Source organism: Colobus angolensis, unplaced genomic scaffold (genome assembly GCF_000951035.1).
Source record: "Colobus angolensis palliatus isolate OR3802 unplaced genomic scaffold, Cang.pa_1.0 Scaffold205, whole genome shotgun sequence".
In the NCBI taxonomy this organism is placed as follows: Eukaryota; Metazoa; Chordata; class Mammalia; order Primates; family Cercopithecidae; genus Colobus; species Colobus angolensis.
The window spans coordinates 307,216-330,980 of NW_012115211.1; the positions used below are offsets into that span (position 1 = coordinate 307,216).

General features: G+C 39.5%; 1 protein-coding gene across 2 annotated transcripts in view; it reads right to left on the reverse strand.

Moving 5' to 3' along the window:
* The window catches only part of UVRAG (UV radiation resistance associated), a 333,543-nt gene that overhangs the window by 22,251 nt on the left and 287,527 nt on the right, over positions 1–23,765 (reverse strand). For both annotated transcript variants that reach the window (XM_011942003.1, XM_011942004.1), the window contains exon 14: positions 4,289–4,380. In XM_011942003.1, the coding sequence (XP_011797393.1) occupies positions 4,289–4,380 (92 nt within the window). The remainder of the gene's footprint in view (positions 1–4,288; positions 4,381–23,765) is intronic.

The window sequence follows — 23,765 nt, forward strand, 5'->3', positions numbered from 1 at the left end:
ACCTACTCCCTAAGGTTCCAGTAATTTGTTGTCATTTGTTTCTCATTCCAAATGCTTTTTCATTTCTAATTTCATATTTGTAATTTTGTATTCTTTTTCTTAAAAAGGATTGCCAAGGAACCACAAAGCCCAGATTCTCCCCATTCTTAAAATGAATTTGCATTCCAGCCAAGGTGTCTATTCATTGCCAATAAAGCTGCTGTGTTCATAAAGCTGCTTTTCTTAAACTATTGCCTCTCGATGAGGCGATGAGGTGAGGATGGTGGTAGGAAAGAAGGAAGAGACAGAAAACATTCTACACAGAGGAACAGTGAGTGCGACCACTCAGACAGGAAAGAGCTTATTCACATCACTACACAGAGGCCACTACACAGCGACAGGACGTGAGAGTAGAAAGGGAGTAGTATCAGATGAGGCACAGGCCAAGCAGACTGTGGAAAAAAACTTGGATTTTACTCTTGCCCCTGAAGCTGAGAGTGATTAAGATCTAGCTAACATTTAAAAAGATCACTCTGGCTACTATGGAGAGTGGACCGAGGCAGGACAAGAGGGAAATCAGGGAGACAAATTGCACTGGTCCAGCTGTTTGGGGAAGAAAAGGTGGTGGCTTGGACTGGAGTGGCAATAGCAGAGATGGGAAGTGAACAGATTGATACGTATTTTGCAGTTACTGATGACAGGGCTTGCTGATGAATAAGATTAGCTCCGATATGAGTGAAGAAAAGAAGGGGATCAAGGATGATTCCCCGGTTTGAGCAACTGGGTAGACAGGGTTCCATTAGCTGAGAGGAATTGTGCTGGTGGAAGGAGGGTTTTAGCTGTGTTGAGGCTGAGATGCTTGTAATATTTCCAGGGGCAGAGTCAAGTAGGCCCCGGCTATCCAGAGTGTGCAGGAGAGGCTTACGCTGAAAACAAAACTTTAGGAGTCATAAGCATATATGGCTTTCAAAGCGATGGGAATGGGTGAGAACACTTAAGAAGGGGGTAGAGAGGAGGCAGAGGAGGACAGAAAAAAAGAGAAGAGAGTAGAGAGAGAAAAAGGGAAGAGGGCCTAAGATGGGGCCATGGAAAAACTAGAAGCAGGAAAGCCAGGAGAGGGCAGCCCTGTGGAAGACAACAAGGAAGAGTGTTTCAGGAAGGCAGGCATGGCCAGCAAGGCCAGGTGACATTGAACAGGGTAAGGATGAAAAGTGACCTTTGGGTTTGGGCCCATGTTTAGAATTCAGTAGGCACCAAGCTAGATAAAAGGAATTTCAGCATACTCATAGAACTAAAAATCAGACTGGAGCGAGTAAACGAGGAATTGTAAAAATAGAACAGAAACAGACCTGTAAGCATTGTAGAAATTAAATCAGTAGTTAAAAATCTATACTCTCCCCAGTAACAAACAAAAAACACTAGTTTTTTTCTAGGTTCTACCATACCTTTAAGACAGAGATATTTCCTCCTATCTGTTCTAGAGAATAGAAAAGAAGGAAAAGATCCTCAGTTTATTTTATGAAGCTCTTATAACCTCATCATGTTTGGTCAATTCGAACCAAAATAAGACAAGGATTTTATGTGAAAGAAAAACTGTAGGCCAGTCTCATTCCAGTTTGCAGATGGAGACATTCTAAAATAATAGCCAAGGAACCCAATAATGTAGGAAAAAATAACACATCGTGACCAGGAGGCAAAGATGGTTTAACATTAGAAAAATGTAGTGTTACCTCAATAGATTCAGAATAAACATGGTAAAATTCAAAATACACACATTCATGATTGAAAAACAACTCTTAGTAAGCTAAGAATAGAAAAATTATTCCTTTTGCTAATGCAGGATATCTACCCAAATCTACAATAAATATAATACTTAATGGTGAAAAATTAGAAGCATTCTCTTTGAAGTCAGAAGACAAGGATATCCACTATCCTGCTCCTTTTCTGTAATAAAACATGGTAAGACAAGAAAAATAATGAAGTTATAAAAATAGAAACAATACCATTATTCACTGAAAATATGATTGTATACACAAAGAATTCAAGAGAATCGAAACAAACTATTGTAACTGTTAGCAAGGTTGCCAGAGCACACTCTCAAAATACTAAAAATCAGTGCTATTCCTGTAGACCAGCCACAAAATGTTAACTATTATAATAAAAAAATTTACAACAGCAACCAAAACGGTAAGCTAATATGACTAAGTACATCTAATAAAAGATGCATAGACCCTTATGTAGAAAATTCTAAACTTCACGGAGGTATGTTTAAAAAAAGCAAGCGATATAACATGTTCATAGTTAGGAAGACCCAATGTCATAAAGCTGTGAAATCACTCAAAGACTCAAGTCAAGAAAAGCAAAGAGTTTTGAAGAAGAGCCTTACGTAGGAGCTTTTCTCTAATAGATATCAAAAGCTGGAGGTATTTTCCTTTTCCCTTCCTATGAAGGAACATGGCTTAGGAGTTAACACTTTTGGCTCTCTCCGTCCTCTCACTCTCTCAGAGGAGGGGGGACTTTTCTGATTGGTGAATTTAGAGGGCAAAATAGCAACTGGGTATTCTTGGCTCAGCCCTATCTGGGCTCCTGCAGAGAAGTCACCTGATCACTGCCTGCCAATTACTTAAGGGTCTGCCTCTGTAGGGAAAGCCTATGGCTCTCCAGTTTACATTGTGATTATGAGGATAAGTTTAATTTTGAGTGATATCTTTGCAAGCCCATTTTATTACAGATCGAAAGCCCCATTTTCCAAGCAGCTTTATCAGTAGTAAAATGGACATTTTGATTTTTATTTCATTCTCAAATCTCAACAAGACTTTTAGAAATTACATCTTACAATAATTAAAAATGTGACACTAATCGATGGCTAGCCAAATAAAGCAACAGAACAGATTAGGGAGCCTGGAAATGGATCTCTACAGATAAGTGAACTTGGTTTACAAAAGAGATGCCATTATCATCAGTGGAGAAAAGACAGACACTTCAGTAAATGGTACAGGGACAACCTGCTATCTGCACTGAGCAAGATTCATTGAGTGTAATTAATTAGTGTTGTAGGTTGCCAATTTTCTCATTATTTTAGGTTATTTACCATTGTGTTAGAAAACCTCTTCATGAATTCTATGCCTTGTTTCCAACTGGACCACAAATCTCTTGGGGACAGGGCTTGAGCCTTCTCATCTCTCTCCAGAGTGCCTATCACAAAACTTTACACAGAGACAAGCTACATAAATGCCTGCTAGCTCACTTTCATTATTCTTACTACTTTACATTAAAACTTAATTCCTTTCTCATATTCCTGAAGGCATCCGGGTCCATATCAACACCAAGTTTTAATAATTATTTTGATGTTTTGAGTGGAATTCTTTACATAGTTGTGTATTTGAGTCCTATCTAAGACCAGACATCTGAAACTTGCCGTTTTGAAAATCAAAGTAAAGACCAACCACGTTTTTTTTTACTTTTCTGAAGGCACATCAGCAGAGGAAATCAAATTTCAGAGAGGTAGAATTTCAAATCCACACAGCAGATGATGAGAAAAATACCTGGAATCAGAAGCTAGTGCTGCCCCCAGCAGGCTAACTCTACAGGCCTGCTTTCCAGTCACGTGATTTTGTAAGTTACTGCCCACTACCCAAGGATTCAAACGTCAAGAATTACTAAATGGATATAGCCAACAGCTTTCCATTTAGGTCAAGTGAATGAACCTAATATCTTCTTTGTATCAGACTTCCCCTCTCCCCTTCTCTTTTTAAAAGGTCCAGGTCTATCCTGATGGAGCAGTTTCAGCAGCAGCTTGCCCTCACGGTTCAACAGGTACTGACAAATACAAGAAACATTTCAGAATGTACCTGCTGGTCTCAAACTAAGTCCTGACCCCCTGACCTATTCCTTATCTGCTTTCTTCCTTTAATGCTCACAGTCATGGATCCTGATGCTCATTCCATAATCAGGCCCTTCACCTGTTCTTTGGAAAGGTCCAAGGGGCTCTGGGTCTCCCTTACCATGAATCATACTGGCTGTCTTTCAGTTTGTCTCAGCAATGCCCTCAAGGGCTCCTTGCTCAGCCACCTTCCCAAAGTTCAAGCAATATCCTCTTGGCCCCTCCTCCCTCCAAGAGGGCTACATCCTCCTTAGCCAGACAGGAGCTTAGATCTCCCCAAGTGTGATGGTGCTTTTTATTTTCCTCCGATATCTCATTACAGAAGAAAACTCAGAAGCAGGTGTGGAGCAATGTGGAAGTCAGAAAAGATTTCCAGGATCATTATCCACATTACAGTTTCTGGTTATCAGAGATAAAGGTACTCACCACCTGACCATTAGTCCATGCTCCATGAAGTTTTTCAGGTTGGGAAGGGTTTGCCGCAAGTCTGGAGTCCCCAGTCCATGTTGGTATCTTAGCTGTGAAGGTGAAAAAACAGAATTAAAGATATTTTGGCAGATTATAAGCTTCGGAAAAATGAACCATTAAACAAGTTATTTTTTTTTTGAACTCTAAAAGAGGAAATGTAAATGTATGATACTATTATCAGCCTCACAGTACTGTCCACTTACTGGGTATTTGACATATAGATAAGCATGTGTATGAATATGCACAACCACTTAAATTACGATGGTATTTAAGGTAGCCTCTTCATCTACTTACTGTTCTCTCGCCCCCTAAACTTAGAGAAGACTAAGAGTGACCAACTGTGGAATCAGGATATTTCAAAGACCCCTGTATCTAGCCTTCCTTTCTACCCCCAGACCCTGGTAGGGTTTGCTAACACCAATTTCAGGGACATATACCAGAAAACCAGTGCTTCTTTTTAGATATTGCCAGCTTCCCTTCAGCCCCTCTCTTTTGTATACACAAGGGTAAAGACCATCTTGTATTCATCTCTGACTCCAATAGTGCCTGGCATAGTGCTGGGACTTAGTCAATGCTTATTAAACAAATAAATTGCAACTCACTTTTGACAGAGGCTATGCTCTGTGTTTCTCTTGAGTCTCTAACGTTCCTCTTTGTCCAGACCAGAGCACACAGCTGGAAAGGTGGTATAGGGAAACTGCTGGCTTATGGGCGAGATCTGCCCTTTGATTTATTTCTGCTAGAGGCCAATTTTCTAAAATTAAGTGTCTTTCTGAGTGCTTTGGATAACTTGCTAATGGTTTTCATCTGTCTGCTCTTCACTTCCTTAAACTGTGTCTCCGAATATCACCATTTGCTTCCCTAACTGACCATAATGGAGAGCCGAGGTAAGTGGCTGTGCATATTCACACACATGCTCATCCACACATCAAACACACTAAGTGGACAACACAGCTCAGCAAAATGTGTTTTTCAAATGACATATTACACATGAAGAAAGTTTATAGACTTTATAAAATGTATGCCAGTGTACAAATGTGAAGAGGCATCAGTCTTAAAGTTTAACTCTTTTAGCACTTAAATTTAAGAGTGGCTAAGTCAAACTTTTAAATATATCCCTCTTTTAAAAAAGAAAACCACAAATCATGTGAATAGAAAGCAGGCCTTCAGAGTTAGACAACAGGGGGCATAAAAAAACACTTACTAAAAACAGTCAGTTTTCTTTTGTTTGACTCTAGTATTCAACTGATTTTTCTCTGCTTGACTGATACTGAGAGAGAAAGAGTTCACTCTCACTGATTCTGGGCTTTTTAAGAAAAACCTCTAAACCTAACGGGGTCTCCTGAATGGTCTGAATGAATACACACACAAAGTAAGGAGGTAGAAACATACTACATTAAAACTAAAAGGTATCTTGAATATTATTTCAGCCAATCCTTTTCTTTTGCAGATGGGAAAACTGAACCCCAGAAAGGAGAAGTATATTATCCAGGGCCACATGGTTCAATGGCAAAGATATTATCGGCCAGGGCCTGCTTTTCACAAACTATGCTACTCTCTACCATCTATCCCAAAGTCTGAGAAGAAAACTGGTAACAATACTTGAGAAAGCAAAAGGAAAACAGTTTTTTCCTTTTTCAAACGCAGCTTGGTGACCTAAATCACCTCCTGAGATTTGCTGACCTTGAATTATAAGATCTACCCCCATATTAAATGACATCATTTCTTATATTAATATAAATGCATTTTTCCATACATTGATAAAAGCAAAATGGCTGATATCCCAACATGACATTCCTGAATTCATTGTTTCAATAAGAAGTGAAATTGTTTACACATGGCATGGAAATTTTACCTGTGATTCATAGTGAAAAATATTAAACATCAAGGGAAAAAGAAAACCATACTGAAATAACACTAAGCTATGTGTCTCCCAGTGAGTACACAGACAATTGCCTGCCCCAGGTTCCACAGTGGAAGATGGGTGTGCAACTGTTTTCAGAGAACAAGCGAAAATTTCTCTCCAAGTCTGATTTTAACCAAAAAAAGAAAAATGTGGGAATTTCAAGCCTCCGTCTGGGTCTTAACTCTCCATTTGCTGCATAGCACTACTTTTTAAAAATCATAAAATCTTTGAATTTTATAATTAAAAGAGACCCTGGAGATATCTTTCCAACCTTCTTCCTCTTATAAATGAAGAACTAAGGCCCAGGAAGACAAGAGCATCCTGCCCAAAGTTACAGGGATGATAAGGGACAAAGCCAAGGCTAGAACCTCTTAATAACAGCTCCAAAATCTACTGTATTACCCTTTTAATTTTCCATCTAGAGAACAAAAATAAATGCATACATAACACATACATTATTATTAATAAAGTATAAGTACGGTTTAAGAAAAAAAAAAAAATTCTCTGCTCTACTATCTACCCCAAACTCTGAGAACAACTTTTAGCTGTTTTTTCACCTTCATATTTCTAAATAATATGTTTATATTAAGATTTTTTATTCTTCCTTCTCCTCCAGTTAGAGACATTATCTACTACGCTCCCACCATGAAAGATGAGAATTTAGCACTCTAATACCACTTTGCTCTCACACAAACATTTTATCCCCTTTCCCGTACATTATCTACTGGCTTTTTCTGAAAGAGTATGAGAACTTGACTCTACTCTCCCACACATAGTTCCCTTCCTCATCTTCTCCATACATTCAATATCACATTTTAAATTAAATCAACATTTAGTGTTTACCTCATTATACCTACATAAATACTGTTCGCTGCTGAGCCATGTAATGTATTACTCCTTTCTTGCACTTGTTTGTTTCACTGGAAGTGATAACTGCCATTTTTTCTACCAGTTGAGTTTTTCTATGTACTTGTCACTAGAAACTCCCCAAACTCTGACAAAAATCTTAAAAACTGGTCAGGCGTGGTGGCTCACACCTGTAATCCCAGCACTTTGGGAAGCTGAGGTGGGTGGCATTTCAGACCAGTCTGGGCAACATGGTGAAACACTCTCTCTACCAAAAATACAAAAAATTATCCAGGCATGGTGGTGCATCCCTGGGGTCCCAGCTACTCAGGAGGCTGAGGTGGGAGGATCACTTGAGCCTGGGAGGTCGAGGCTGCAGTGAGCTGAGATTGTGCCACTGCACTCTAGCCTGGGTGATAAGAGTGAGACCCTGTCTCAAAAAAATAAAAAAAAAAAACAAAACAAAAAAACTTAAAATTCTTCTCAATCATAACTAAGCACACCATAAAATCGATCAAGTCCATTTTGTTCTTAGAGATGTATTTCCTGAAGCCTCCTCTCTCTGCTTCAGCCTGAATTGGCTGCTAGTTAGGCCTGCTGCATTATCTTCCTACAAGCTTCTTTAGTCATCATGCTGGAAATTTTGTTTACTTTTCTCCTGTGCTGAAACTGTTATTTCCTAGATTGTCTTTTTTCTTGATCTACTGCCTCATCTTGGTGGAGTGTATCCTATAATATCTTTCTGGGAAAGGATAGCATGGGAGGTTAACTTTTATGACACCCTGAATATTTCAAAATATAACTATTCCATTCTTACACTTGAATGATAGTTTGCCTAGGTATAGATTTCAAGGCTGCAAATACTTTTTCTTAGGTAGTTCCAAAGAATTTCTTTTTTTTTTTTTTTGAGACGGAGTCTCGCTCTGTCGCCCGCGCTGGAGTGCAGTGGCCGGATCTCAGCTCACTGCAAGCTCCGCCTCCCGGGTTTACGCCATTCTCCTGCCTCAGCCTCCCGAGTAGCTGGGACTACAGGCGCCCGCCGCCTCGCCCGGCTAGTTTTTTTTTTTTGTATTTTTTAGTAGAGACGGGGTTTCACTGTGTTAGCCAGGATGGTCTCGATCTCCTGACCTCGTGATCCGCCCGTCTCGGCCTCCCAAAGTGCTGGGATTACAGGCTTGAGCCACCGCGCCCGGCCAAAGTATTTCTTCACTGCCATTTAGAAACCTGTTAAAATTCTGGTTCCTGGATCTTTTGAATGTAAGCCGGTTCTTCTCTCTGGAAGCTTTAGGACTTTCTTCTTTAACCTTAGTATTCTAAAATTTTATAGTGATAAGCCTTCATTTAGATCTTTCATTCATCATTTTCAGTCCGTTTTCATTCCCTGGGCCGAGCACTTAGTACAGCCTTTCAATATGAATACTTTTATTGCCTAATTCTGAACATTTTCTTCGATTATTATTATTTTGTCTCCTCCTCCTTCTTCATTTTACCCTCTGGATTTTTTTTTTTCACTTTATTTTAGACTTTTTTTTTTTTAATATTAGAGGCTTTCCTTTAATACCTAGTAATGTTTGGCTGTTAGTTTATCTTTACAAGTGAGACTGTGAGACTGTGAGACTCTAAAAAGCTGTGAAGGAAGTCTGCCTTGGCAGTACCTGACTGGCTGTGGGGGAAGGGTTCACTGTAGAATGAGTAGATGGAAATCCAGTCTTTCGACGGGGAAAGGTTAGTACTACAGTCCCAGTACCTCTCATTGCTGCCTCTGTTTTTTTCCCAGAAAGAACCCTTCAATTTTCTGTCTTGAGGCATAATCTGGATCTTATTTGGGGTGTAAAAGTTGGAAAAGGTAGTTGGGGAACTCTGTGTCAGTATGTTACACTTTCACTTAATCACCTTTCAGTAAGGCACCTTCCTTCTTGTTCCCAGTATATGAAGCAGTTTAGGTTCAGAGCTTCTTGGGCTCAATCTTTTTCAGCAAGTAAACCTTCATTTTCCCGCTAGGGCATGGGGGAACATAGTTATTGGCAGCAGAGAGTGGGAGAAATGAACTGGGAGTGTTACTTCTCTTTCTCTATAGACTGTCAACCTACCCTCCTATGTTTAGCTCTATATATTGTCCCTAAACTTCATGAGGTACTCGGTACCACCACATCCTTCTGCAGTCTGTGGTTTGGATTTTATTGCTTCTTAAAGGCTTCTGCCAAGTCAAGTTTATCACTCATTCGTTTACTTGCAATTTGCTAAATTTTCTTGGTCTTGTCTGTTCTTTTCATCCTTGTGAATTTAAAATTTTTAAATTATTTAACCTTATTATTAGCATTTTAGCAGAGAAGTGACAAACATATTCAGGCAGGTAGATTGCTTGAGATGAAGCGTTCGAGACCAGCCTAACATGGTGACACCCTGTCTCTACTAAAAATACAAAAATTAGCCAGGTGTGGTGGCGTGCACCTCCCAGCTACTCGGGAGGCTGAGGCATGAGAATCACTTGAACCTGGGTGGTGGAGGTTGCACTCAGCCGAGATTGTGCCACTGCATGCTAGCCTGGGCAACTGAGACTGTCTCCAAGCAGAGTCCCATATATATATATATGTGGCATTTTATATATAAAAAACCAGCTTTTCATTATTGGCTAACTCCTCTTCTGATAGCTTTTTACACAGTACTCACTACTCTGGCAGAAAGCAGTTTCTTAACTCTATGTCTCACTCTAGGCATTCTGTATCTCATGTTTTATCTATTCTCAAAGAACCAACAGAAGTTCCATTCTCCATTGAAAGCTCTCTGATTACTCTAGGTAAGTCACCATTTTACGCTTGACCCTAAACTCCTCCCTATGCCACTTTTCCATTTGTTCTTCTTGGAAAGCCTTAACTAACTAGATAGGTACTTGATAAATACTTGGTAATTAACAACTTAAATACAGTTTAGGAAGAAATGAGAGGCATCACGACACAGTAGGATAGGCTTAAATGCAGAAGAGCTGGGTTTGAATACCAGTACTGTCACTTATTAGTTGTTTGACTTTGAATAAGTCACTTCTCTGAGATTCCATTTCCTTACACGTAAAATGGGGATGTTGCCTGCCTTGCAGAGCTGTTGCAAAAGTTTAAAGAAGATGAGGTATATACACTGTCCAAAATAATATCTGGTACATCATAAGTGCTACAATATAAAATACCTGTTATCATTACTAACACACACGAACACATATATATATACACACACTCTCTCTGCATTATTATCGTCATAGTGTGTCTGGAATTGGTGGATTCTTGGTCTCACTGACTCCAAGAATGAAGCCGTGAACCCTCGTGGTGAGTGTTACACTTCTTAAAGATGGTGTGTCTGAAGTTTGTTCCTCCAGACGTTCAGATGTGTCTGGAGCTTATAACTTCTGATGGGTTCGTGGTTTTGCTGACAGGAGTGAAGCTGCAGACCTTTGCGGTGAGTGTTACAGCTCTCACAGGCAGCGCGTCTGGAGTTGTTCGTTCTTCCCGGTGGGTTCGTGGTCTCGCTAGCTTCGGGAGTGAAGCCGCAGACCTTCACAGTGAGTGTTACAGCTCTTAAGGACAGCGTGGACCCAAAAACTTAAGCAGCAACATTTACTGCAAAAAGCAAAATAAAGCTTCCACAAGAGACAAACTAACCAGCGGATTCCCATGCCACTGCTAGCTCGGGTAGCCTGCTTTTATTCCCTTATCTGACTCCACCCACATCCTGCTGATGGGTCCATTTTACAGCGAGCTGATTGGTCTATTTTACAGAGCGCTGATTGGTCCGTTTTGACAGAGTGCTGATTGGTGTATTTATAATCCCTGAGCTAGACACAGAGTGCTGATTGGTGCATTTACAATCCCTTAGCTAGACATAAAAGTTCTCCAAGTCCCCCCTAGACTCAGGAGCCCAGCTAGCTTCACCTAGTAGATCCCGCACCGGGTCGGCAGCCAGAGGTGCCTGCTAGTCCTGCGCCCTGCACCCATACTCCGCAGCCCCTGGGCGGTTGATGGGACCAAGTGCTGCGGAGCAGGGGGTGGCGCTTGTCCGGGAGGCTCCTGCCTGGCGGGAGCCCACCGCCAGGGGCGGTTCGGGCATGGCGGGCTGCAGGTCCCAAGCCCTGCCTGGCGGGGAGGCAACTGAGGCCAGGCAAGAACTCAAGCACACCACCGGCGGGCGGCACTGCTGGGGGACCCGGCACACCCACCGCAGCTGTTAGCCAGGGTGGTAAACCCCTCACTGCCCTGGGCCAGCGGCGCTGGCCGGCCACTCCGTGTACTGGGTCTGCAGAGTTGGCGCCCATCGGAACTCACACTGGACTGTGAGCACCGCCCGCAGCCCTGGTTCCCGCCCGCACCTCTCCCTCCACACCTCCCCACAAGCAGAGGAGCCAGCTCCGGCCTCGGCCAGCCCAGAGAGAGGCTCCCACAGTGCAGTGGCGGGCTAAAGGGCTCCTCAAGCACCGCCAGAGTGGACACTGAGGTCTAGGAGGCGCTGAGAGTGAGGGCTGCTAGCACATTGTCACCTCTCAACAGCATCTACCACTAGGCTGGGCATAAAGCCAGTGTTCAATAACGGCTTACCACTTTACTAAGAATGGGGGGCAGAAAAGGAAGAAGGAAAGAGTTACTTCAAATCAAAGGGAAAATCTTCAGTACATTGTTCACTTTTTAAATGCTAATTTTCATTAAGCTTCTGACTGCATGCACTCCAGAGAAGCAGCAATAAACACACACGTGTCAATATCTTTAAAATAATTATATAGTGAAATGGAAAGACTGATACATGATGTGAGTGGTCAGGGGACCTGGTGAAAGACCCAGCTCTGCTATATGGTCAGGCAAACTCCTTCCTTGCTTGGGCTAGTCAAATGATTTTCAAACATTTTAAAATTCAATAATCTTCAACAAGTTAACTCCCTGATATTAGTAAAAACAGAAAGAAAAAGAAGAAACCAGGTCAAGGAGGAAAGGGTAAGGATAGGGAAAGGGGAGAAAGAACTACATTTACTAAGTCTCTACACGTCCTATTCATTCATTCAACAAATATTTACTGAGTGTCCACTAGGCTAGGCAATGTGAATCAGCTCTCTGTCTTTGGAATGAGAGGCCTGGAATCATAGCCTATTCTCGCCATATAATGTGTGTAACTTTGAGCAAGTTACATAACCAATCTATGCTTTGTCTATAAAACAGGACCAACAATATTTATCTCATAAGATAGTTGTAAGAGTTCAATCAGAATTTTTATAGAGAATATAAGTTCCTGAGGCCTGACTTTTACAGCATAGTCATTAAAACCACTGAGGTCTGAGAGTGCTAAGCTGAAGAGTTCAACTTTATCTTGCTGGTAAGTAGTAAGAACCTACTCCAGGGTTTTAAGCAAGAGTGTGAACGAGGGAAACAACTGCAAAGGCAGCTATGGACAGGCTAAAAGACTGAAGTACTCGTCTCTCTAAGAAATCTTATTTCAGGTTTCATCAACACCTGCCCTCACCAACTATTATCAATTCCACACTTCCCTAAACATTACAGCTCCTTTTGCTCTCATTTTTGATTGGGGAAGGCAGATGCCAAGAAAACCAAGCAAATACTGCTTTGGGTCTAACGGCCTCAAATTAGCCTCTGAAATAAACACCTTTTGTAACAACTTCCTACTCCACCAAAAGAGTCTAAGCAGTCTTTAAGTGGAATTTTGGTTTCAATTAATTTGAATTTCAGCTTTACTTTGATTGATTTAGGATTCCATGGGGCAACCAAGATTTTGTTCAACTCTATGGCTAGTAAGCAACCAAGGTGAAAATTACACTTAGATAATAAGTTAGATGGGAAGTGGGGAGAAACAATGTTCCATGGTTTCCCTGGAAAAATTAACAAACTGTATTGTCTGGTAGCAAAAGACAATCCCTATGCTAAAAAAAAAAAACCAGGAAGATCTGGCTTTATAGTCACTGGAACAAGCTAAAAGAAAGAAAATCCAAGCAACGAGTACATTCAGACCACAACAGACAACTACAGCCATGTCAATTCTATGTTCTCTCTGTTTTCCTCTCATATACCCCCTTTTTGTATAAAAATATAGTATTTTTCCAAAGCCACATGCTGGTTTCTTCCACTTTGTGTTTCATCAAGTAAGACAAATCAGCTATGACGTTAGAGCTCTTGCAGTTGGAATTAACTAGTTCATGCAGCTTGATAAATGTTGCTTCATTGACGAGGGAAGACCACTTGCAGCTCTGGAGATCATATTTAAAATGTAGTGTGATTTTACTGCTAAGAAATAAATGCTGCGTTCTTGCACCCAGTAAGCATCCTCCTATTGAGCTGAGAGGTTTAATTTAATATCAAAGTGCTCCATTTTATTTTTATTTTTTAAACACAATTTTTCTAGGCCAGGAAAGCCTCTGGGGATTCAGGAATCATTGTGTCATTTGGCATTTGGCACAGAAGAAATGCAGTTCAGACAACACACACACATGTTCCCACCCTTCCAAACTGTATTCATCCACACAAAGCCACTTATTGCCTGACTTATTAGTTCCATATGTGGCTTGAGCTAAGCTGCATGATATGTTTGATACAAACCGTGTGTTATCGTGAGGGAATGTGGATTAATACAATGCTTCAAAAAAGGTTACTAAAAGATCAACACTTTCGTGATGGGCTTACAATGAATTTGACTACAAAGAAATGGTCTGGAGGAACTAAAAATATGAAATGAAAAACGCACATATGCATCAAAGATTTAACTTTACAGATTTGCCTTATGTAGGTAAACATCTCTGTGGAACTAGTTACCAGTATTTCAATCCATTTTTAAGTACTACTAAGTTTCACTGACATGAAAAGAACTAGATTATGCACTTGAAAAAAAAGAGTACCACCATGTCAAAAACAAAATCTGCCTTCCTAGAAGAAAATGCAACTCTTTCAAGATGTGGAAAAGCTACTTAAAGAATATTTAATGTGAGCAATAATATTGTTTCTTACAGTGAGTCATTGCAATACATACCTCTAAGGAAAAGTATAAAAACTCGATTATGGGCCTCTGGTTGCAAGAACAACCTAAGTACTTTTCCAATCCCATCTATAAACACATGCCAGTCTTTTCCAAAGTAGATATGTTATAACGTAAACATGGACACAGCTCAGGTCTACCATTCTGAGGACTGAAGCCTAGAAGTCAAAACTAGAAGCTTTAAAGTCTAGTAATTGAAAAAGCTTCTTTCATTTCTCCTTCTAGTCACACTATCAACTGCTTTCAGAATCATGGAATTAATACTAGAGCTGAATAGCACCTCTGAAGAAAGTGAGAGGTTAAATGGCCTAAGGTTGAACAGGTTGAATCCAGGGACCAGAATCCAAGTCTGACAAGTTCTACCCTTACAGGCTCCTTTCTTTATATATGTTGCTTTATTGTATTCATGAGGCACAGATTATAACTAAGTTAAATTTACCATTATAAAGTCTGCCATATTAAAAATATTTCAATTAAGATGGTCCTTTGCTTCAGAATCTTACATTGACCAGAAAGCAACTAGAAGCACTATTAACCTCATGTGATTCTGGAGTCAACCTGTTAGTGTAGTCTCTGTCACTTCCAATCCTTGTGAGTTGCTAAGGAGGATTAGTAATGCATACTGCAAATAAACAAGCAAAGAAAAACTGCAAATTTGTCAAAAGCAGGTAAATCATGACCTTGGATGCAACTGCAATCAGTTTTAATCAGTGATCATCAAAGAAGGGCTATGTTCTCTGGAGGCTAAAGGCTATATGAGTCAGTAGACTTGAGTAGGATCCATTAATGTAGATATTCATGCTGTTCAGCAGGTCGAGCAAGCCCAACTTCTGTTCCTTGCCCTCATGTTGATAGTCCTGTGTACCTCGATTTATCCCAAAATACCCTGGATTGACCTTTGGCCCAATCTGGATCTTTGATTCCCTTCACAGCTAAACCTTACTCTCTAAACTGATCAAATTTGACATTTTTGAGGCCGGGTACGGTGGCTCACGCCTGTAATCCCAGCACTCTGGGAGGCCGAGACAGGTGGATCACCTAAGGTCAGGAGTTCGAGACCAGCCTGGCCAAACCCTGTCTCTACTAAAAATACAAAACAATTAACCGGGCATGTTGGTGTGTGCCTGTAATCCCAGCTACTTGGGAGGCTAAGGCAAGAGAATTGCTTGAACCTGGGAGGCGGAGGCTGCAGTGAGTTGAGATCACACCACTGCACTCCCGCCTGGGCAACAGAGTGGGATTCCATCTAAAAAAAAAAAGGCCATTTTTGCCTCCAATTCATTGACTTTCATGCAATCTTGGTGCAAAGAGCTAAACACTCAGATCAAGATCACAGTCTAATAGAACAGAGGTAGTTTTCCAGAACATTGTAGAAATGGAATCACAGAGTATTTAGCCTGTTGTGTCTACCTTCTTTCACAAGAAATTCATCCAGGTTGTGTGAGTAGTCTGGTAATTTTTTACTGCTGAGTAGTATTCTGTTGTATGGATGCACCACACATGATTTATCTATATGCCAGCTGAGGGACATCTGGGTTTCTCATTTTTATTATTAGGAATTAAGTTGCTATAAGTATGTGGGCATAGGTTTTTAATTGGACTTATATTTTTGTTTCTCTTGGACCAATACCTAGGAGTGGAACTGCTGGGCTGAATGGCAGATATACCTTTAACTTCATTTTTAAAATGCGAACTACTTTCCAAAGTGATTATATAAGTTTTTCATTCTCAGCAGCAATGTATGTGTTTCAGTTGCTGTGTACTGTCATCAGCACCTGATCCTGTCAGTTTTAAAACTTTAGCCATTCTAGCAGTTGTACAGTAGTGTCTCAATGAAGTTTTATTTTATTTATCTGTTTTTTGTTTTTAAGACAGGGTGTCATTCTGTCACTCAGGCTGGAGTGCAGTGGTGTGATCACAGCTCACTGCAGCCTTGACCTCGGGCTCTGGTGATCCTCCCATCTCAGCCTCCTGAGTAGTTGGGACTACAGGCATGTGCCAGCATGCCCAGCTAATTTTTTGGTAGAGAGAGCGTTTTGCCATGTTGACCAGGCTGGTCTTGAATCCCTGGATTCAAGCCATCTGCCTGCTTTGGCCTTCCAAAGTGCTAGGATTACAGGTATAAGCCATGGCACCCAGCCTCATTGTGGTTTTAGTTTGCATGTCCCCAGTGACTAATAATATTGAGATTTTTATTTTTTTAAGACAAGGTTATGCTTTGTCACCCAGGCTGGAGTGCAGTGGCACAAACACAGCTCACTGCAGCCTTGACCTCCTGGGGTCAAGTTATCCTCCCACTTCAGCCTCCCAAGTAGCTGGGACTACAGATGTGCACCACCACGTCCAGCTAATTTTTGTATTTTTAGTAGAAACAGGGGTTTGGCCATGCTGCCCAAGCTGAGCACTTTTTTCACATGTTTATTTGCCATCTGTATCTCTACTGGTTCTCCCAGTTTCTGTGAGCTATCTAATGGTAAACGTGAGGTACTTCTGATGAATACTTAACACGTCTGATGTATACCCTCTGATTAATCTTAATACCTTCTAATTAGTAACCCTCTAATCGATACCATTTCTGCCTAATCTAGCTAGAGTATATTCTGTTTACTGCAGTAACACAATCTTATAAGCAATGGGTAGCTACAGCGAGTTCTTATGTATGGAAAAGACAAATGAAAATGTTATTGTAAGTGCAGGGATTCTTTATAAAAATTCAAATAAATCTATGTATCAGTTTTACTGAAATGAAAAAATACACTTAAATCTGTTGCTGTAAATTTGATTACATAAGAAACATACAGGCCCATTCTGGTACCTCCCCAGCCATGTATAGTGACCACAAATACCCGACATGATCATTAGAAGAAATTACCTAATTCAACAAGTCATAAATAATTACTGAATTATGTGCATGTATATGTGTGGTGGTGATGATAATGGCAGAAATGGAGATACATGCATGGCACTGTTTATAACAGGGGAAATTTGGAAATAATCTAAATATATGTTAGGCTTTTAGCCAAGTTCTATGATGGAATAATGATGGTGCTAATGATAATGAAAATAGTGCTACAGCTGTTAATGTGTTTATTTAGTGATTAGTTATGTGCCGGGAATCAGTGCTAAGCATTTTATATTATTTCACTGAGTCCTCACTATAACATTATTATGGTTGAAGAAACCATGACTTAAGAGACAGAGTTAAATGACAGAGTTTGAATTAGCCTGAATTCAAGCACTGTGGTTGAATTCTAGGTTTGTCTGAATCCTACCACTTTGAACTTGTAACTACTTAAGAACGATGATGATAATGGTGATACCAATAGCAGCTATTCTCTTTCTCAACCTGCAATCTGTGCTAGGTATGGAACTTGACTGTTTACTTATGTCATCTCATTTAATCTTCATAATAACCCTATAAGGTAGGTGGTATAATTCTCACCCTACATATGACAAAGTTTAAAAGGTGGAAGGAGTTGCCTGAAATTCCCCAAATGGAAAATAAAGGAGTTGGGATTTGAATTCAACTCTGATAGTTTACACTGCAGCACACAGTCTAAATATTGCATATAAGTTGTTTAGAAAAGATTTTGTTTTCTTTTTCCTCATTTAATTCCAACAATCATAAAGGAGACCCTCAAGTCTTTTTTATTTTTAAATCAGAGAAACCCATTACTTCTCTTGATTTCAGAAATTTGACAATAGTTACATCTCTATTTACTCACTGTTCAGCTAAGCTATACATATTTAGTCTTTTAAAATCGTTGTTTCTAAGTTAATCCCTACAGCCTCTTAATCATTCTTTGTGTCTCAGAACTCCCTCCAGTTTTCCTTAAAGAATCTGGTAATGAGGTGCCTTAAATGGAACACAGTTTTCCAGAATGCTCTTTTCTCTCATTAATGATTTTTCCCCTAAAATATTAATTTTACTATAATAGCTACTTCATGCCTTTTAAGTTTTCTGTGGAATTCCTCTGACCTCACTTGAACTGCAATAGAGTCCAAACCCATGATCATGTCCACTGTTTAGTCTCTCTGGTTGATCATAAATAAATGTAGCTTCAAACAAAAACAGAAACAAAAAAAACAAAAACCAAAACAGCAATGACCTTTCAAGCGCACATTGCTACATTGCTCCTCACAATTTGTTTTCAAATAATGTAAATAATTGTTTTCTCTCACAATTCATTTAACAAAAAGTAATGAATTCATTAGATATGTAATAAATATTTACTACGTGCAAGGTATGATTGGGTATCAAAAAATGACTCAGCCATGAATACTACCCTGAAAGAGGTTACCTCCTCATACAGTGAGGAAAGAGTTTGATGGCAGGGAGTTGTAGGCAGAATTTTAAGATGGCTCCCATGACCTTCATCCCCTGGTATTAATTCCTTGATAATTTTATATTTACAGCGAAGGGAGATTATTTTTGTGGGATAGTCTAACCACACAAACTCTTTACAAGCAGAGGTTTCTCTGGCTGGCAGCAGACGACAGAGAGATTCAAAGTATGAGAAGGGCTTGATGGGACATTATTGGTCTGAAGATGGAGGATCATGTAAGAAGAAATGTGGATAGCTTCTAGGAGCAAAGAGTGGCCCCTGGCTGAAGTCCAGTATGTAAATGGGAACTTCAGACCTACAGCTGCAAGGAACTGAATTCTGCCAACAATTTAGATGAGCTTGGAAGTGGATTATTGCCAAGGAACTCCAGATAAGAGCTCAGCCTGGCCAACACGTTGATTTTGGCCTTGTGAGACCCTGAGCAGAGAAACCAGCTGAGCCCACCCAGAATTCTGACCTGCAGATCTGTGAGATAAAAATGGATGTTGCAGAAAAGGCTTTTGATAAAATTCAACATCCCTTCATGATAAAAACTCTCAAAAAACTAGGTATTGAAGGAACATACCTCAAAATAACAAGAGCCATCTATGACAAACCTACAGTCAACATCATACTTAATGGGCAAAAGCTGAAGGCATTTCCCATGAAAACCAACAGGAGACAAGGATCCCCTCTTTCACCACTCCTATTTGACATAGTTTTGGAAGTCCTGGCCAGAGCAATCAGGCAAGAGAAATAAATAAAGCGCATCCTAATAGGAAGAGAGGAAGTCAAACTCTCCCTGTTTGCAGATGACATGATTCTGTATCTATTAAACCCCATAGTCTTGGCCCCAAAGCTCCTTAAGCTGATAAACAACTTCAGCAAAGTCTCAGGATACAAAATTAATGTACAAAAATCACTAGCATTCCCAACAACAGCCAAACCATGAGCTAAATCAGGAACACAATCTGATTCACAATTGCCACAAAAAGAATAAAATACCTAGGAATACGGCTAACCAGGGAGGTCAAAGATCCCTACCAGAAGAATTACAAAACACTGCTCAAAGAAATCAAGATGACGTAAATGGAGAAATATTCCATGCTCATGAATTGAAAGAATCAATATTATTAAAATGGCCACATTGCCTAAAGCAATTTATAGATTCACTGCTATTCCTATCAAACCACCAAGGACATTCTTCATAGAACTAGAAAAAACTACTTTAAAATTCATATGGAACCAGAAAAGAGGCTGAATAGCCAAGGCAATCCTAAGCAAAAATAACAAAGCAGGAGACACCATGCTGTCCAACTTCACAATTATATTACAGGGCTACAATAACCCAAACAGCATGGTACTGGGTACAAAAACAAACACATAGACCAATGGAATAGAATAGAGCCCCAAAATAAGGCTGTACACCTACAACCATCTGTTCTTTGACAAAGCTGACAAAAACAATCAATGGAGAAAGGACTCCCTATTCAATAAATGGTGCTGGGATAACTGACTAGCCACATGCAGAAGACTGAAATTGAACCCCCTTCCTTATGCCATACATAAAAATCAACTCAAGATGGATTAAAGACTTAAATGTAAAACCCAAAACTATAAAAACCCTGGAAGATAACATAGGCAGTACCATTCTGGACATAGGAACTACTGGCCAAGGTTTCATGACGAAGATACCAAAGGCAACTGCAACAAAAGCAAAAATTGACAAATGGGATCAAATTAAGCTACAGGGCTTTTGCACAGCAAAATAAACTATCAACAGAGTAAACAGACAACCTACAGAACGGGAGAAAATATTTGCAAAATATGCATCTGACGAAGGTCTAATGTCCAGCATCTAAAAGGAACTTAAACAAATTTACAAGAGAAAAACAAATGACCCCATTAAAAGAGGGCAAAGGACATGAACAGACACTTTTCAAAAGGAAACATATATGCAACCAACAAGTATATGAAAAAAACTCAGTATTACTGATCATCTGAGAAATGCAAATCAAAACCACAGTGAGATACCATCTCATACTAGACAGAATGGCTATTATTAAAAAGTCAAGGCCGGGCGCGGTGGCTCAAGCCTGTAATCCCAGCACTTTGGGAGGCTGAGACGGGCGGATCACGAGGTCAGGAGATCGAGACCATCCTGGCTATCACGGTGAAACCCCGTCTCTACTAAAAAAACAAAAACTAGCCGGGCGAGGTGGCGGGCGCCTGTAGTCCCAGCTACGCAGGAGGCTGAGGCAGGAGAATGGCCTAAACCCAGGAGGCGGAGCTTGCAGTGAGCTGAGATCCAGCCACTGCACTCCAGTCCGGGCGACAGAGCGAGACTCCGCCTCAAAAAAAAAAAAAAAAAGTCAAAAAATTATAGATGCTGGCAAAGTTGAGGAGAAAAAGGAAAGCTTATACACTGTTGGCAGGAGTGTAAATTAGTTCAGCCACTGTGGTGATTTCTCAAAGAGCTAAAAACAAAAGTACCATTCGACCCAGAAATCCAATTATTGGGTATACATCCAAAGGAATATAAATTGTTTTATCATAAAGACATATGCATGTGTATGTTCACTGCAGCACTGTTCACAACTGCAATAACATGGAATCAACCTAAGTGTCCATCAATGGAAGACTGCATAAAGAAAACGTGGTACATATCTACCAAGGAATACTATGCCGCCATAAAAAAAATGAGATCATGTTCTTTGAAGGAACATGAATGGAGCTGAAGGTCATTATCCCTGGCAAACTAACGCTGGAAGAGAAAACCAAATACCACAAGTTCTCACTTACAAGTGGGAGCTAAATGATGAGAACACATGGACACAAAGAGGGGAACGACAGATAGTGGGTCCTACCAGATGATGGAAGGTGGAAGGAGGGAGAGGAACAGAAAAAGTACTATTGGGTACTAGGCTTAATACCTGGGTCATGAAATAATGTGTACATCAAACTCCTGTGACAAGAATTTACCTATATAACAAAACTGCACATGTAACCCTAAACTTTTTTTTTTTTTTAAAGGATGTTGTTTAAGCTGCTAAATTTGTGGTAATTAGTTATAAAGCACAGAAGACTAATTCAAGTGGAAAAGACTATGTTTACCTTTTACCTGAAGACATCAGGAGAGAATTCATGGGGAGAACATGGTCTAAGCAGTTCACTGATGGACAGATAATATTTAGATGAGGGAAGTCAGTGGAGAGAGTTTCTGGAATTTCATCAACACTTCCAATAAACATTTTTGTGTATCTACTATGTGTCGGGCACAGTGAGGTTAGTCATTAACAACAGTATAGAGGTTTTTAGTTAGCAGATATTTTGAACATTAAACATATTAGGATAGAATCCCCAGTGGCTAATTTAAGTGCTCAGGGGAAAGGGTCAGTAACACTGGAGAATCATCTCTGACTATCTCCTTTTGGAAGTGTGAGATTTTGTTCTAAATAGACTATACTTCTCTAAAATATTCTGGAAGATTTTTGTTAGGGTAAGAATCAAATTTGCTTGTTTAAGCTTATGGAAAGCAGACTGGACAATTTAAAAACACAGTGTGATTTTGTTTATCAAATTGGGAATGCATAACATTATAATAATCCATTTCAAGTATATATCCATTTATATTTACAGCATATAAATATAAATGGTCACAAGTCAAAAATCACAGCATAAGACAGAGATGTTCACTACTGTCATAATCAGTTAGTACTAATTAGGTAAGTGAAAAAGTCAAGAGCTATAAAAATTGGAAAATAACAGGCAAATGATCATTTTTAATAGATATGATTATACATTTAGAAAATCCATGCAAACCAAGTGAACGCTCATCACAAACAATAAAATACTTCAATACAAAATTTAAAAACAAAAATCAATCATTTGCCTTTATATAAGTAACAATGAATTAGAATATTACGTGGTGCTATTTTAAACAGAAACAAAGATAAAATACCCGGAAATAAACATAACCAAAATAGCAAGATCTATAGGAAGAAAATTTTAATATTCTATTGAAGGATGTAAAAGAAGATATTATAAGTGGAAACTCATACTCTGTTCTTGAATAGGAAGACTTGTTACTATAAAATGACATTTCTCTACAAACTAACCTATACATTTACTATAATCCTAGTAAACATACAAATAGGATCTTTCTAGAACTAGAAAACTTATTCCAAAGTTTAGTCTTGTTTTAGTAAATAAAGCATTTTCTATTGATTAAGCCCTGTTTAAGTACTTTACAAATATTAACTCATTCAATTATCATAAGAACCCTAAGAAAGCAGGTACTATTATTTTCCTCATATTACAGATGAAAAAATGGAGGCACAGAAGGAGAAAATAATTTGCTCCTATGATCCCTACACAAGGCCTACAAGATGACTGTAAATGCTTTAATGATAGAGAATTTATTTTACTTACTGTTAAATGGCCAGCACCTGATATCACGCCAGGTGTGTGATAGTTAATAGACTTTTTTGGGGGAACTGCACTGTAAACTGCAATGGTGAAATCCACATTTCCTTATTTGATGAATACATTCATGTTCGAAAAGCTTTCTTGAGGTGTTAGGACCTAAGCCATTATCTGAAAGAAGATGAGCTGAACGCAGTAACAACTGGGAAAGGAGGCCAGTGAGTGGAGACTTGGAAAGACTCTAAGCAAAGTTCAGAGGCAGGTAAGCATGTATGATGAATGTGTGTGGATGCATGTCTGGGGATAGTGGACTGGCCGAGGAACCATTTTATTTAATTTTAAACAACAGAGCAGGAATACAATTTTGTTTGCATAAGGTGCTTTGAAAATGAATTTTATATAATGTATGAATCACCTATGCAGGTTTTGGGCAACTGTACTGGGGGTAAAAAAAAAAATCAGCATAAATTTGTTTTAGGTGTATTAAAATTTCCATCAAGAGATCTGGTAAATGAGGCCTCCATTTGGTATTTATATATTACTCTTTGTGCTAGTCATCTTTGAGCAGATTATGATACAAAACTACCCCCATCAAATCAGTTAGCTTTTCCAAGGACTGTGACATGCTTATTAAACAATGATGTGGTCTTCTATTTTCAAACTGCCACTTACACATTAACTTCCTACCTAACTCCAAAAATTCTTGACTGAAAAACAATCTAGTAAAAAGCCAATTTAAAATATATGAAATGGTATAGGAGAAGGAACAACAAAATCAAAGAGTCTTTGGTTGGCATCAAGGTTTGCGAATTACTCTCTGTATGACTTTGGGCAAGTCTCTTACCCCTGCCTGAGCCTCTGGCTCATACAACAACACCTGCTTGACAGAATTATTGTGTGGATTAATTAAAGTAATTTA